The following is a 16,382-nucleotide window of genomic DNA, read 5'->3' as shown; positions in this document are numbered from 1 at the left end:
ACCCCTGGAAGAGTAGTTTGGTCATGTGCCCGCTTGAGGAAGGAGAGTGAGAGGGAGTAGTTTTTACACTGCTGTGCAGGTCCCATGCTAAGTGCTGAGGACTTCCCTAGGACTAAGAGAAATCGAGCAGCAAGAAGGCTCTGTGGAAATCTAGGGAGAACACACCACTGTCTCAGAGTGGGAACAGCAGAGATATGAAGAAAAGCAATGCTACAGGAAGCTAAACCAGTCATCAGATTCATGGGCTCAGAATACACGCCGAGTCCGGGCAAATGCAGCCTTAGGATACTAGCCATGGGCAGTTCAAGCCCTCGTTTATTTGGTACAGTGGAAAATGCATGCAGTTTGCAGTGGGAACATAAGTGGGTTTGAGTCCAGCTTCTCTAGCTGGAAGTTCAAGATAAGTTACTGATAGTCTCTCAGCTTTGACGTGCTCATGACACAATGGGGTTTGTTGTTGTGAAGGTATATAGCATGGTGGCTAAGGTTTAGTTACATAAACAGGGTGAAACACCTGACATTTTTCCTAGTACACACTGGTTGCTAAGTGAATAGATATTGGCTTTGACTTCCTGATTTGTCTTTTTTAAGTTCCATGGCCTAAGTTGCTGAGTTTAGGCCTTCTTCTCCCGCAGACTCCCTCTTGGTCATTGTGTCTGATGTGCCTCTCAGAGCGTTCTTTCCTATGTAAGAGAGGGAATTATGTATGTGTGTGACTACTGCAGCCACCAAGCTGCCGCTGTGCTAAGGGGTAAGGCACCAAATCCAGGCTGGGAAGAACCCCTGCCACTGTATAATTTCCTAGCCTCCAGCCTCCCACGTCTGACCACTTCCACATGTTCCTCTCTTGTCCAGGCTTCACTAATGTCCTCAAGATCCTGACCAAGGAGAGCAGTCGGGAGGAGCTGCTGTCCTTCATCCAGCACTATGGCTCCCACTACATCGCAGAGGCCCTCTATGGCTCAGAGCTCACCTGCATCATCCACTTTCCCAGCAAGAAGGTCCAGCAGCAGCTGTGGCTCCAGTATCAGAAAGGTAAGCCCGGAGTGCCTGCGGGAGGAGGTGGCCAGGCAGGGTATAGAGGGAGGGTGTCTGGGGAGACAACTAAGCTGCCTTGGATCAAAATCCTGGCTCTGCCACATCTAAGCTGTGTGGCCTTGGGCAAATCCCTGCCTCTCTCTGAGCTTCAGTTTCATAATGGTCAGAGTGAGGAATCACACAATGATTCTGCAGGATTCTTTCAAGTCAGGCGTTTTCTGAGGCCCCAAGTTAGTGTTCTAGACTCCAGAACCCTTGCCTTTTCCTGCAGGCACTTTGCTTCCCACATCCTCTCCTTGAAACAACTGCCTGGGATCAGGGTGGGGGTTGGCAAGTGCTGTCTGCTTGACACCTTCTTCTCTCTAGATTCTTGGGAAAACCCAGGGAGAGTATGGGTTCTTCTCTCCCAAGAAGAGCTCCCTTCCTCTGGAAAAAACAATCACCTCTCAACCAAGCAGACAGTTTCCATTCTGTCCTGTGGAGGGGCTTTTATCCTCAGGAAGGGCCAGCAGATTTCATTTCCCTCTGATTCTCAGCTATTATCAGAATTGGAATTCCTCAGACCAGGTGCAGGAGACCTTAGGAAAGTTATCCCTTTTCCACCTCGGTTTTCCCTTGTGCAATGGGTACATAAGTAGCTATTCTTGTCTGCTTCTCACATTAAAGATAAGTGGTTTATGTAATAGCATTTTGAGAAAATTAGAAAGAGTGCACATGTATATACATGTATTTTAATAGGTCAGTGTATTTATAGTCTTACTCCCATTTTACATCTGAGAAAATGAGTCCCAGACATGCCACATCGAGTGCCAGTAGACACACAGCTAATAAGTAGCAGCATCAGGATTGGAACCCAAAGTTGGCTGGCTGCAAAAGCCCGTGTTCTTTCCCTCTTTCAACCATACTGAAGTGCTTTCTGATATAGTTAATAGTAATTATTTACTATATAATAATTAATATTATTATTATTATCAACTATAAAAAGAAAGGCTCTCAATTGATGGAAAGGGTGAAGAGCAATGTTAAAAGCATACCTGCATCTTTTCATATAGCCTAGCCACCCTGTCTCCAAGAACGAATGCAATCATAACATAAAAAACCACAGTATGGGAGCCAGAAGGGATCTGAAAGATCTCATTGAGCATAGCCCTCCTGTTTTGCAGCCGAGGAAACTAAGTCTACAGGGGAGAAGGGAGCTTGCACACAGCTCTGCTTGGCAGGACCAAGGCCAAGTGGGGTGCTCTACACCCCTTGTCTAGTGCTTTTTATGCAGCTGCACATTCCCAACTGGACCAAGCCCTGGTCCACCTGCCTTCCTAATCTCTAGATCCCTTCCCTTTTATCCCTGGGGGCTTTGCATCCCCAGTCGTGCTCTGACCCCTTTCTGCTTCCTATGTGCAACTGTGTGGGGCACAGGGTGGTTTATGGGCACAGTGGATATAATTGAGTTGTCTGGGAATAGCTTCGTTTTATGGCTGTAACAATGACAGTCTTTAAGGGAGTGCATTAAATCAATAGAAGTCTTATTGTGCTACCCTACAAATAATGTGACACATCATTAAGCAGGGCAATAAGCTTCAGGACTTTGATGTAATACAATTAGGTTATGTTTATAAAAACCTTCACTCACTATGTCCCCATTTGGGGCCTGGGACACCACTCTGATTCTAAATCCCACCCCTTTTCCATTCTTAGCTGTCTTCAGCCTGTGGACTTGACTTTCTCATTCCAGAAAATCCCATTCCTTGCCTGGTGGATCATGGAATCTGTTATAAATAAGATGGGAGAGGGGGCAGAAATAATGCTGAAACAATAGCTGGGGGTCCCCCTCAAGACCTGGCTTCACCACAAACTTGCAGGGTAAACTTGATATTTTCCTTCCTGGGCATCTTGTCTGCAAAGGCACTTTTCTTCCTTCCATCATCCATGCTTGCTCCCCAGAGGAGCACAGGGGATGCACTGAGGTCAACTTAACCATTCCCTGTGTTCCTTCCACTCCGTCTTTGCCTGTTATGACCACTTAGATGGTAGATCAAATACTCTGGTTTTACTTTTTTAAATTTGGGAGTGATGCTAGGGAACGGGAGATGAGAAGCTGGGGATTTGCGTCTGTAGAGTTGAAAGAAGCCTTTGGACTTAAAGATAGCTGGCGTCCCTTTTCTCCCCAGCCATGAGTTATGTGTCACTGACATCTGCTAAACATGGAACCAGGCCAGGATGAATCTGGGCTTGGAAGCTGAAAACTCTGGGGGCAGAGCTTGTGAGAAGAGCAGAGATAGTGCAGTGCTGAAGTGGGATGGAGGGTATTTCATGTCTTTACTCTTCTTTCTACATGCCTTGCAGGTAACCTCAGGTAAAGGAACTTCTAAGTCTTAATTTCCTCTTATGTTAAATGAGGTATAGTAATTCTCTTGCGTGACATTTGGGAGAATAAAATGAGACGATGCAGGTAAAATGTCTGGTATACAGTAAGTACATAGAAAACAGTAGCTTGAAATAAGGTAAAAATTGTGGGCATCAGCTGAGGATTCTAGCCCCAGCCCCATACCTTCCTGATGTGTGAGCTCAACCCTCATTTTTCTCAGTGAACTACATATATCACTAGAAAAAGACAATCCCTGTAGGTGTCCTTTTAACCTTTAGGGAAAGGAGGAGTAGAGGGGTCAAACTTGGTAAGTAGTTTAGGGACGATAGGCCAAATAGGGCATATAACCACCATGAGCATTTGTACAGGCCTCTACAGTTTGCAGATGGCCTTCCTGTGATCTTCCCATCTACCCCGCAAAGCAAAGAAGGCAAGGGTACTCACTTCTCCCTTTACAGAAGGGAAATCTTAACTTACAGAGGCCACTGTTCATTACCGAGGGGGATGGTATTTGAGTCCCAGCTTGAGCCTAGTGCTTTCCTCACCCTAGCTCTGGTGTCCCTAGACATTAGAAACAAATGCCCTAGCCTTTCCAGGTTTCATAAGAACAGGACCCTGGCCACTTTTATGATCTGGGGAAGCTACTGGAAATTACTAGAAAACCGAGGGAGATGGGAGTCAATGTGCCTGATTGAAATGTTTCTCATTCCCCTAAATGTTTCTAAAGGTACATTCTATGGGAAAATAAAGTCATAGTTATCATTCATTGATTCTTTGAACATTTCCCAACTGCTTTTTCTCTGTTTTCTTGTGTCAGATGTTGTGGCACCAAATAAAGAAGATACGGGCTCTGTTCCTACATTGCTCATTACCAGCATGCCTTAGCCACCCAATATTTCATCAGTTTTGTTACAGACTTTTAAAAATCCACTGGTAGTTAGCTGTGAAGAGGGAGGAGACCGACATTTCCAGGCTGGGTGGGATACCCAGTCACTATCACCTTATGGTCTCTAGTGTTCATGTGCCAATTCTGATCAACTAGGGAGTGGCTTGTCTAGAACACTGTATGCAAGTTACCAGGATCATTGAGAAAGGAGCTAAGAAAAATGCCTGTTCTAGACACAGAAAGGAAGTGTGGTAGTCTAGTTCCTCAACTTGAAGCTGGATGAGTAATTAAATGGTATTTTTGCCATTTTGTAATATGGCAAAAATAAAAGCTAGAATAACAGACCTAGTTTCTGATGTTGATTCCAGAGGGGGCACTGGGCATGACAATAACCACTGGTAAGACCTCCAGGCAGGAAGGCAGAGTTTTAGCTCACCATGTGGGAATTCTGAGCTTTCCGGAAGTCTGTAGAGGACTGGAGCACCAAACAGGTCATTAAGGTAGAATCTATTCTAATCCAGGAAGAGCTGGGCCTTAGGGCGCAACTAGAGTAGGCAAAGTCATCCCTGGAAGTTCCAGGTTCCAGACATGATTAGCATGAGGCTGTTTAGCCTGTCAGGTTCCTTTAGCCATCATCTCTGCTCCCATGCCACTTCCCCAAGCACTGTGTGAATTTCTGAGTCTCTTGCTCTAGCGGAATGCTTTCACTATATGTTTCTGTGCTCTTGATACTTTCTATATTTTGAAAAAACTATCTTTTTCCCACCAGGACTTCATTTCACCCTTTGACTTGATATTCACACATTTTCCCTAGCTGTGATCACGATACATGAACTTTATGTCATGATTAGGGTTCACTGGGGGTACTTTGGATAAAGACTTTCTCATTTGGAGATAAAGCACAGGTTTTACAATCAGATAAACCCCAGTGCATATCCCAGCTTTACCTCTTACCAGATGTGTGATTGTGAGCAAAGTGATTCATTCTCTAAGCTCAGTTTTCCCATATGCAAAATGCAAAGTTTTTGTGTAGATAGGATAAGAAAAATAGAGCAATGGATGGACCCATCCAGCACCCAAGTTGAGGAACTAATTATCTTGATCCAACCCATGCCCTGCACCCATGGCTGCCACATCCACTTAGATGACTGTGTTCCCAGGTATGTATGTTTGTGTGTATGTATGTACATGCAGGCACAGATTCCTGTGTGAGCAGGGGTGGGTGTTGCTAATTTGCTGTCATTCTTTGTCATCATTGTGACCCAGGATCAAGGACCGGGGGAGATTGGCCTGGGGCTGGGAGGGGCCTCAGTGAGTTTAGCCTCGGTTTGGGGCCAGTGAAGGGAGGGAGCTGCAGAACTGGACTGGGGAGCTATCAAAAGGAATATGTAACTTTTGACAGCGTGTCATTCTCTACTCAGGGAGGACAGTGGTAGATGCAGGAATTAGCAGTATTATAAGTTTGCTGAATTTTTAATTGCTTCTTTTATATAGAGAAACTGATTATGGAAGGTGATGGATGTGTGTATGGAAAGAATTTTTCATTCTTTCTGTGTGTGTGAGAGAGAGAGAGCAACAGAGAGCTAAAGCAAGAGAGAAAAAAGGAAGGCAGAGAGAGAGAGAAAAGGAGGGAGGGGAGGAGACAGAAAAACAAAGAGAGATAGACAAAGGCATACCAAAATCCACAAAGAGAAATGGAGAGACAAAGAGAGGCTAGAAGGGAAAGAATGCTATGCAATTAACATGCCGTTTCCAAGTTTACTGCCTAGGTGACCCCTGTGGAAGGACATTCTCTATGTGAAGCTTTCACTGCTCCTGAGTCTAGATTGGGAGAGTCCACGGTATAGAAATCTCCCCACAGATAAATACATGTCGCCACTTTTAAAAGGTGTCTTATCTCTATTATAATTTTCCTAGACTGTCCAAGGGATTGCATTTCTTCATTTCCATTTGAATTACAATGCGCTTTTGAATGTCAGCTGAAACATTCCTATACTACTTTTTAAAGGAGTTTTTGCTGCTTAAAAGGCATCTCAGGGGTTGCCAGTGAAGGAGGAGAAGGGAATGATTATTCAACTGTCACCTCCTCTTTTGAGGACAGGTGTGGCCAAGGGGCTGATGAGAGCTGGATAAATCTCCAGTCTTCAGTTTCCTGAGAAAACTTGCTTCTAAGATGGCAACAAGACATGAGCCAAGTTGCTCTTAGGATCTGAGACCTGCAGGGTCTTGGTTTACTTCCTCCACTAAGGACAGTTTTCACGTTCCATCTTGCTTGACCTTTCAGTAGCATTTGAAAAAGTTGTCTGCTTCTTGCTTGAGGCACTTGCAGTGTTTGTTTAGGTGATACCAGATCTCCATGGTTTCTTACCTCCCCTGACTGTTGTGTCTCTGTCTCCTCTGCGTGTGCATCCTCTTCTGCAACATTAGTAAGTGAGGTTTCACAGAAGCCGGTCATATGGGCTCCTCTTTCTAAATTGTCCCTATGGGGAAGCTTAGTCATGATCTCTGTTGCCATCCCCACAGTAATGAGTCCCACTTTGTGCCTCCAACCTCAAGCTTTCCTCTGATATTTGCTGTCATTCTAGTTCTTTTGCCGGCCTAAACTCCACTCCACACAACCTAATACTTTTCTAGTGTTCTAGAGAAAAGCACCATTATCTATTTAGAAACCGAACCAAAAACCTAGGAATCCTTCTCAAACCCTCTCTCAAGATCTGAGAGCCCTGACTTTGAAGTCAGATAAACCTGGCTTTTCTGATTCCTAGCTGCTTGACCCTAGGCCAGTCACCTCTGAATCTTAACTCCTTAGTTTTATCATAAGTTTAAAATCCCAGCCTGGCTGCATTTGTCTATGGTAGGGTCCCAGCATGGTGGTGGGAGTTGGCTAACTATCCCTTTCCTCTCCCTTTGTACCTTAGCTTCTGCGCAGGTCTTCTGATGATTTCCACCCACCCTCATTTCCAAACCATCCCAGGTCCTGTCAATTTTAATCCTCAAATAACTCGTAAATTTGCCGACTTTTTTCCATCTCCCTGTTGCCACCCTATCTCAAGTCACCATCATGGCTTGTCTGGACTCCAGCTTTGTTCTCTTGCCTGGTCTGCCTGCATCTACCCAGCCTCCCTGAATCCTAACCACATGGCAGCCCTTAGAATGTGAACTAGTCAGGATAACAAAACCAGAGAAACAGAACCAACAAGATGGATATATAGGCCGGGCGCGGTGGCTCAAGCCTGTAATCCCAGCACTTTGGGAGGCCGAGGCGGGTGGATCACGAGGTCAAGAGATCAAGACCATCCTGGTCAACATGGTGAAACCCCGTCTCTACTAAAAATACAAAAAAACAATTAGCTGGGCATGGTGGCGTGTGCCTGTAATCCCAGCCACTCAGGAGGCTGAGGCAGGAGAATTGCCTGAACCCAGGAGGCGGAGGTTGCGGTGAGCCGAGATTGCGCCATTGCACTCCAGCCTGGGTAACAAGAGCGAAACTCTGTCTCAAAAAAAAAAAAAAAAAAAAAGAGAAAAAAAAAAAAAGATGGATATATAGTGAGAGACTTACAGGTAGATATATAGATACAGATGCAGATATAAATATAGATATAGGTAGATACAGATATAGATAGATAAATATAGATGATATTGATATAGATATAATATAATGAATTGGCTGACATAATTATTGAGGCTGAGAAGTCCCAACATCTGCAGTCAGCCAGCTGGAGACCTAGGAGAGCTGATGGTGTAATTTCAGTCTGAATCCAAAGGCCTGAGACCCAGGAGAGCCAATGCTGTAAGTTCCAGTCTGAGGGCAGGCAGCCTTAAGATCCAAGAAGAAAAGATGTTTCTACTGGAGTCCAAAGGCAGGAAAGACCCATGTCCTAGGTCAAAGCATTTAGGCAGGAGGGTCAACCTTTTGGTTCTATTGGGGCCTTCAACTGATTGGTTTAAGCCCACTGACATTAAGGAGGACAATCTGCTTACTCAGTCTACCAATTCAAATGTTAATCTCTCCAAAATTATCCTCACATACATACCCAGAATACGATTTGACCAAGCAGTTTGATAACCCAGCCAAGTTAACACATGAAATTAACCATCATGTTTCTAAAATAGAGATCCCATCATGTTATCCCTTGAGTTAAAACTTCTAGGTGCCTTGTCACTGCCCTACGGATAATTTCCAAGTTCCTTCCCACCGCCTCAAGGCTCTAGCAGATCTGATCTGTCCTCAGCCATCCTCTTCAGCCCTGTGTGTCTCCGTGCTTCAAGTCCTAGCACAAGCTGTGCAATGCTTTTGTCACTTGGTCTTCTGCTGATTTTTCTCCCCCTGTTTTTGCTGAGCTCACTTCATATGACTCAACTCAAATGTCACTTTCTTAGGAAATCTTTCAAGAAGCCTCAAGCAATGTCAGGATCCTTTGCTACATTTTTATTTTCTTAGAATGGTGTTCCTTTGCTACACGTAACCTGTTTGTAATTTCACATTTGTTAGTTTACACATCTTTCTCTCTTGCTGCACTGTGAAGCAGGGACCGTGCCTGGTTAGGTAATGCCTGACCAGTGCCTGGCATATAGATAGCATTCAATAATGTTTATTGGAATAAATGAGTGAGTAACTGAGTGAGTGAGCCTGGGAGGGCCATAATAAATGCCTTAGTAGTATAGGCAAAGTGTTGTTCATCTGCATTTCTGTTTTATTTGGGAACAAAGTTTCCATAGCTTTCTTGCAGTCTCAAAGGGTTCTCTGACTCCAGAAAGGATGAAGACTACTGATGTATTAAAAATGCTTTGTCGAAGATGTGAGAGCCCTGACTTTGAACTCAGATAAACCTGGCTACTTGATCCCAGGCCAGTCACCTCTGAATCATAACTCCTTAATTTTATCATAGGTGAAAAATCCCAGCCTGGCTGCATTTGTCTATGGCAGGGTCCCAGCATGGTGGTGGGAGTTGGCTAACTATCCCGTTCCTCTCCCTTTGTGCCTTAGTTTCTGTGCAATTATTTGCAGGATCAATCTAGCTCTAGGGAAGTGTATTTTCTTGGAGAAGGCAGAGAGACTAGAGGAGGTTAAATATGAGCTGGACACTCACTAGCCTATAGCACGCCAGGAGACAGGAGCCAACTTATTTCTCCTCAGAACCATGCAAAAAGACGATACAGGATGTGGTTCATTAAACCCAAATAGGCCCTTGAGACTGCCGTTTCCACAAGATGAAATTACCAAAAAAAGCATTTGTTCCCCGGTTTAGATTGAGTCCATCTGGAACGGAACACCCTAGTCTTTTTCCTATTGGTGCATACCAAGAATAAAAATCCTCTGCATGTGCTCAGTGCAGGGCATCACACAAAGCGCTTTCACTTACATTGTTTCATCCAGTTTACTGTAAGGCAGGCGTTGTCATCTCCATTTCATGCTTGAGGAAACTGAGGCTCAGAAGGGGAAAGTGACTTGTCAGGAGTCACACCAGGGAATTTGGCAAAGCAGAGATCTGAACCCAGGCTGCTTTAAGCATGGAGTCAGTGTTGGTTCAACCAGACCACAGCAGCCTCAGAGAACTCTTTAGATGTTGATATCAAAACCAAAGGTATTGCTCCCCTGTTGTTTCTCTCATCCACAGTTAAAAGAATTGAGGAAAGCTAAGCCTTAGAGTTTAGACCTTCGGCTTGAGCAAAGGTGGAAATGTTCTCTTTACTCACCAATATCCGCCTGCATAACTTGCTTCCAAAGCTTAGCTTTGGGGCAGCATTATAAAGTCAAGTCAAACCCCGCAAAGTCATAGTGGGAAGAGGCATTAGCAATCACATAGTCAGATGTGAATTTTTCTTTATGTGCCCATTATAATTAACTGCATTGAGATTCTGGGCCAGGACTCTGCTCAGTAGAAAACAATGCAGTGATTACTGAGCAATGTCTGCCATGGGAGTGACAGTAAGAAATAGTGACTCGTGTAAGGTGTTTTCCATTTTTATCTTGGTTAGCCATTCCCATTCTATAGATGGGAAAGTTGAGGTCAGCTTTGCAATCAATTAGAAACTGCAGTGGTGAAGGGAGAAATATAATAACCAGGTAGAAGCATCGTTTGGCCTTCCCTCTCCTGAAAACTTAGAACAAATTCAAAGATTACATGCTGTCAGAGCCTCCCACCTACTCATAGATGGCAGAGTCATTGGTTAGCAGACTCTCATTATATTATTTGGGATATATGTGTGTGCGTCATTACCTAAAGCACTGGAGACCATCCCCATTATCCATCTGCCTAGTGGAAGCAACAAGAGATTGACACGGTTGTAAACTAGTTACCCTGATTCACATGGGCCAAACCATACTCATTCCCCTGTCCCAATCACAGTCCCAGACAGAGACACAGGGCCTGGGGGAGCAGGATTGTTAGAGAGGACCCTTTTCTCTCAGCAGTCGCGCCCTAAGAATGTGGAATTTCCCTGGAGATGAATGTGGAGCTTTTGCTGTCTCTCTGCCTTCAGCCCCTTAGTTGAGAACAAAATGGTCTGGAGGGAATATAGACACACCACGCTGAAGTTTTGGCCTTCCCTCAGTCATCAGCAGCAGGTCTAACCTACCCATCTGAGAGCAGCCTTGCTCACAGACAGTCCTTTGAGATGCCGCATCCTAGGCGGCCCTGTTCTTCCCCCTCTGCCTCTTGTTTCTTTCCTTTATCTTTTCTCACCCCTCTATCATTCCACAATAGTTCCCTGAACGCCTAATATGGGGTGCTAAGGAGGCCAAGGAAAGTGTGACACAGTACCTGCCCTCAAAGATCCCACAGTCAAATGGGAAAGACTAATAGGTGAACAGATTATTTTACACATGCTTTATAATTTGATAAATGCTGTGACAGAGGAAAGCATAATGTGTGCATGTGTATGGAGGGTGGGGAACGGAGGGAGCAAGGCTGAGAGATGGATCCCTAACCTACTGAGGGTGGCCTGGGAGGTCTTCCTGGAAGAGAAGATGTCTAATCAGGAAACTGAGGGTGAATAGGCATTTGCCAACTGGAAAGGTGGGGAGTAAGGAGATTCCACACAAGGAGACAACAATGCAAAGCTAGATTTGTGGCAAGGACTGGCACCTTTGGGAATGGTGAGGCTTCTCGGACCAGTTAGAAGCAACAGTGCCTGCATCCCCTCAGGTGCTCCTAGGGAATGCAATTGGCTTCTTTATTACACCTTTGAATGTCACTGGGCCTCAGTCTCCCAAGTAGCTAGAGTTCCCATTGCCTCTGTCCTCAGCTGAGAACTGTCACAAATAGGAAAGACTGAATCTCCAAATGCCTTAAATTAAGTGAAAACAACTGGCCGCTTTGGGAGATACCAGGGGAATAGCTGAAAAACGTTTAGACCTCACGTGATTACATGATTCTTATGCGGATGATGTGAGATCATGTGATTATGTGGCCCAAAGCAGGAACTCAGACTCCACACAGGTCAGTCACTGATGCATTCTCCTTACCGTAGGTGTAAGTTTCAATAAACGGCAACATACATAGGAAGCTATGTGTCGTCTGTTCCATTCTCTAGACTTAGGTCTGACTTAGACCTTACTTAGATCAGATCTTTTTGATTCCTGAGACTCAATTCTCTTATCTTTAAAATGGGAATAATAATGCTTATCTTGCAGTATTGTTATAAGATTTAAATGAACTGACATTTGTAAAGTGATTATCACTGCACCTGGCATATAACAAATGCTTAGGAAATGCTATATGATCATCATTCATTATTATCATGAGATCTAATTAAGCCAATAATGATTATTATTACTATTAGTTTTCTCAAGCAAAAGGCTTAATAATATAGCCGTTTCCTGACTCCAGCAGCCTAAGATATATGTCTTCTTTCTGTCAGACTTCCTATGTCATGGCTGTTTCTCCTGGCTAATCTGCCAGCTTTTGAATTTGAGCTCTTACTAAACCTGGAGGTGGGAAGAGAAGGTGAAATTGTCAGATAGCACAGTCTGGAGCTCAGCAGTAGGGCACACAGGAGCACATTTGCACAGCCGAATACCAAGCTTATATTGTTCTAGAAGAATGTATAGCGGTGTGTGTGTGTATGAGTTGGAAGAGAAGGTGACAAAGGAGGGGGCAACGATGATTTACATGTGTTGAGTTCCTGTTATGAGCCAGTTAATCACATGATCTCATGCTGTCTTCATAACAGCCCTGTGAGGTCCAGATTATTGTCTACATCTTCCTAATGTGAAAACTCATCTGATTGAGGTTACGTGGCCAATAATAGGCAGAGCCAGGATTCCATCCCAGTGCTGTCTGACTTATGTCCTTAGGTCATGTACTGAGAATTCACTACATGCCAGGAGGTATGCTTGGCATTTCACATGCACAATTTCATTTAATCCCTATAACTCCCTAAAGCTGGTGTCTATATGCTAGTAAACTGAGATTCGGGAGTGAGGCATAAGATATACAACCCAAAGGCATACAGTTGGCAAATGGTATTCTCTCATGCCTTCACTTTCTTTTATCTTTTCTTGCTGCAATTCTCTTACCATTTACATTTTACTATTAGCCAAAGTGGGCACTCCCAAAGTTCTCTTTGAGTGGCATTTCTCTTCTCCCTGCAGCAATTAGACGTACTTAGGAAGAGTGAAAAAAGAGGCAGACTAATCAATCAGCATGATGCAAGCCTGCCTGATGCTGACCAGCAGGCTCTAGATCCTTGTTTCCTAGCAACCCCTTGGCTCTGAGCCAGAGTGCTGGCTCTGAGATGGACCTTAGAGATCAGCTTGACCATTGATACACTGGGTAGGAGCTGGCCTTGGTTGTCTTCATCTGACGTACCAGCCCTATACCTCAGGTTCCTCTGTAGGCTCCTTTGTCTTTAGGGTCTTCCTTACTGTTCCCTCCCATTCCACAGATGCCAAGAAAGAAGGCTCCCTTTGGAGATCTTGACTCAGTAAGTCTCCAGGGAATGGGACACTGGAATCGTTGAAGTTTACAACTAGAAAAATCCTTAAATTTAAAAATATAGATGGTGGAAATGGAGTCCCATGGAGAAGAAAAAATTTGCCCAAAGGGAACCATTAGTTAATAAGAGGATTGGGACTGAAACAGGATGAGTACTCTTTCTTTGTTCCCCATCCAAGGAAGTGTGTTGAGTGGCAGTTCAAAAGGCCATGTGTCCAAAGGTCATATGGCTGCTAATAGGCAGAGACAGGATTCTGTCTCACGACTGTCTGACTCCTAAGTCCACACGACATGTACTGAGAATTCACTACATGCCAGGAGGTATGCGGAGCACTTATCTCCATTTCCTAACATGGAGACGCATCTGCTCAAGGTCACATTTTTATGTTTGTAACAGTTTTATGGAGATATATTTCATATAGCACACAATGGAAGGTATTCTCTTCCAGTCGTGACACTGCACCAAATCAAAGTTTGGGTTGAGTCTAGAAAGGAACACAACTTTTAATTATTTTATAGTTGAGAAGATTCTCTAAGGAGAAACAAATCAGAGGGAACCATTCCTCCTACCTTTCAACTGTAACCTATTTTCTTTTTCTTTTCTTTTTTTTTTTTTTTTTTTTTTGAGACAGAGTTTCGCTCTTGTTACCCAGGCTAGAGTGCAATGGCGCGATCTCGGCTCACCGCAACCTCCGCCTCCTGGGTTCAGGCGATTCTCCTGCCTCAGCCTCCTGAGTAGCTGGGATTACAGGCACACGCCACCATGCCCAGCTGATTTTTTGCACTTTTATTAGAGATGGGGTTTCACCATGTTGACCAGGATGGTCTCGATCTCTTGACATTGTGATCCACCCGCCTTGGCCTCCCAAAGTGCAGGCGTGAGCCACCGCGCCCGGTGTGTAACCTATTTTCTGTTGCAGCTAGATTTAATGATTCAGGGAGGCAGGTGGTGGGAGGAGTAGGAGGTGGCATAACCAGCTGATGCTAATTGTGACCCAGAGTGCTCACGTATGTCAACCTATGAGCTAAGCTGACCCCCGGTTTTATTCAGCAACAATTATAGTATCTATTATGTTTCAGATACTGTGCTAGATGCTATGGATGCAGCAGTAAATTAAATATTGCTCTGCCTTCAGAGAGCTCATTTTAGTCTTGGAAAAAGATATTTATTGAGAAAAATCACAATGAAGTATGTAAATGCTAGAGGGAGAAACAAAGTGTGGCATGAACACCTGACTCAAAACACTAAGGTGAATCTGAAAGGGCATTCCAGAAGACTGGAAGGAGGTAAGATTTAGGCCAACACAGGTGGGTATGGAGAGGGTAAATGTTTCAAGATACAAGAAAAGCATGTACGAAAATGTCCCTGAGATAAGAAAAGAAAATTTTAGATGGAGCAGAGTTCCAGAGGGGATGGAAGTAGTGATGAGATAAACCTAGAGGCCAGGCCCAGTGGCTCACGCCTGTAATTCCAGCACTTTGGGAGGCCGAGGCGGGTGGATCATGAGGTCAAGAGATCGAGACCATCCTGGCCAACATGGTGAAACCCCATCTCTACTAAAAATACAAAAATTAGCTGGGCATGGTGGCGTGTCCCTGTAGTCCCAGTTAGTCAGGAGGCTGAGGCAGGAGAATTGCTTGAACCCGAGAGGCAGAGGTTGCAGTGAGCCAAGATTACACCACTGCACTCCAGCCTGGTGCCTGGCGACGTAACAAGACTCTGTCTCAAAAAAAAAAAAAAAAAAAAAAAAGATAAACTTAGAAAGATAGATGGACAGGAACCAAATCCCCCGGGACGTATAAACCATGTTAAGAAAGTTGTACCTTTACTAGGAGTAATTAAAGGCTATTTAAAGGTTAAAACCTTTAAATATAAAAAAATTAAGACCTATAAATATATTATCATTAGCATTTGCATTTTAGAATTTGACTCTGGCTAGTGTGTGATAGGGCTTGAGTTGGAATGGGAAGAAATGTATGTGAGATTCTAGATTAGAGTTAGGAAGATCGTTAGGGAGTTGTAGTAGTGCTTCAAGGAGAAAAATAATAACTTAAAATTTAGCAGCCACGAGGAGTCAGAAAAAAATTAATGTATGTGAAAAATATTAAGTTGTTAGAATGATGAGAACTTCATGATTGAACAGAAGGTGAGAGGTGATGAAAATGATTTGACATGGTTCTAAGCTTTCTGACTTAAGTGCCTCAGTGAATGCTGGAGTTCCTTAGGTGAAACAAAAAAGGAGCAGCAGGTATAGCAGAGCCAGGTTCAGTTTTGAATATACTGAGTCTGAGGTTCCTAAGGTATATACAGCTGGCAATATAAAATGGGTAACTGGGTATACACCAATCTGGTGGTCAAAAGAAAGGTAGGGCATGAAAAATACAGTTTGGTATTTAGCTGCATACGTGATTGAAGTCAGAGGAAAAGATGGTGTCTTCCAGAAGAAAAATAAATGTCCCCTTTTGCAATTTGTTTTCTTTTTTTTTTTTTTTTTTTTTTTTTTGAGACGGAGTTTCGCTCTTGTTACCCAGGCTGGAGTGCAATGGCGCGATCTCGGCTCACCGCAACCTCCGCCTCCTGGGTTCAGGCAATTCTCCTGCCTCAGCCTCCTGAGTAGCTGGGATTATAGGCACGCACCACCATGCCCAGCTAATTTTTTGTATTTTTAGTAGAGACGGGGTTTCACCATGTTGACCAGGTTGGTCTCGATCTCTCGACCTCGTGATCCACCCGCCTCGGCCTCCCAAAGTGCTGGGATTACAGGCTTGAGCCACCGCGCCCGGCCCCTGCAATTTGTTTTCTTAAGCTAGTTTCCTGCTGCCATACTTAGTATTATTTCTGACATTTTATTTGGAGACACTTTATTTCATCCAGAGAGGCTGACTATGCTGCTCATTTTAGGCAGCACTTACTTGTGTAAAATGTTATGGGGCATTGAACAATCGTCATAGTACATATTAAATAGGCTGGAGTTAACATGTCCATTTCATTGAGGAGAATAAATAGGCATCGTCACCAGAGCAGAAAGGAGGAATATACACTTTCAGGGTTTTTGCTTGAGCATTTGCACCTTACTAGCTAACAAATAGCCTTCTATGCAGGGTCGAGGGTATATTTGCTTATTTGTATGTGGCCTTTCTTCCAATATATCAA

At 44.1% G+C, this 16,382-nt stretch overlaps 1 protein-coding gene across 7 annotated transcripts in view; it reads left to right on the top strand.

The window, feature by feature from the left end:
- Positions 1-16,382, top strand: part of ASTN2 (astrotactin 2) — a 959,402-nt gene that overhangs the window by 673,001 nt on the left and 270,019 nt on the right. For all 7 annotated transcript variants that reach the window (XM_074395240.1, XM_074395241.1, XM_003925189.4 and 4 more), the window contains one exon: positions 856-1,035. In XM_074395240.1, coding sequence (XP_074251341.1) covers positions 856-1,035 — 180 coding nt within the window. The remainder of the gene's footprint in view (positions 1-855; positions 1,036-16,382) is intronic.

Source organism: Saimiri boliviensis, chromosome 2, assembly GCF_048565385.1.
Source record: "Saimiri boliviensis isolate mSaiBol1 chromosome 2, mSaiBol1.pri, whole genome shotgun sequence".
Classification (NCBI taxonomy): Eukaryota; Metazoa; Chordata; class Mammalia; order Primates; family Cebidae; genus Saimiri; species Saimiri boliviensis.
This window is presented reverse-complemented; position numbering and strand designations above follow the sequence as displayed.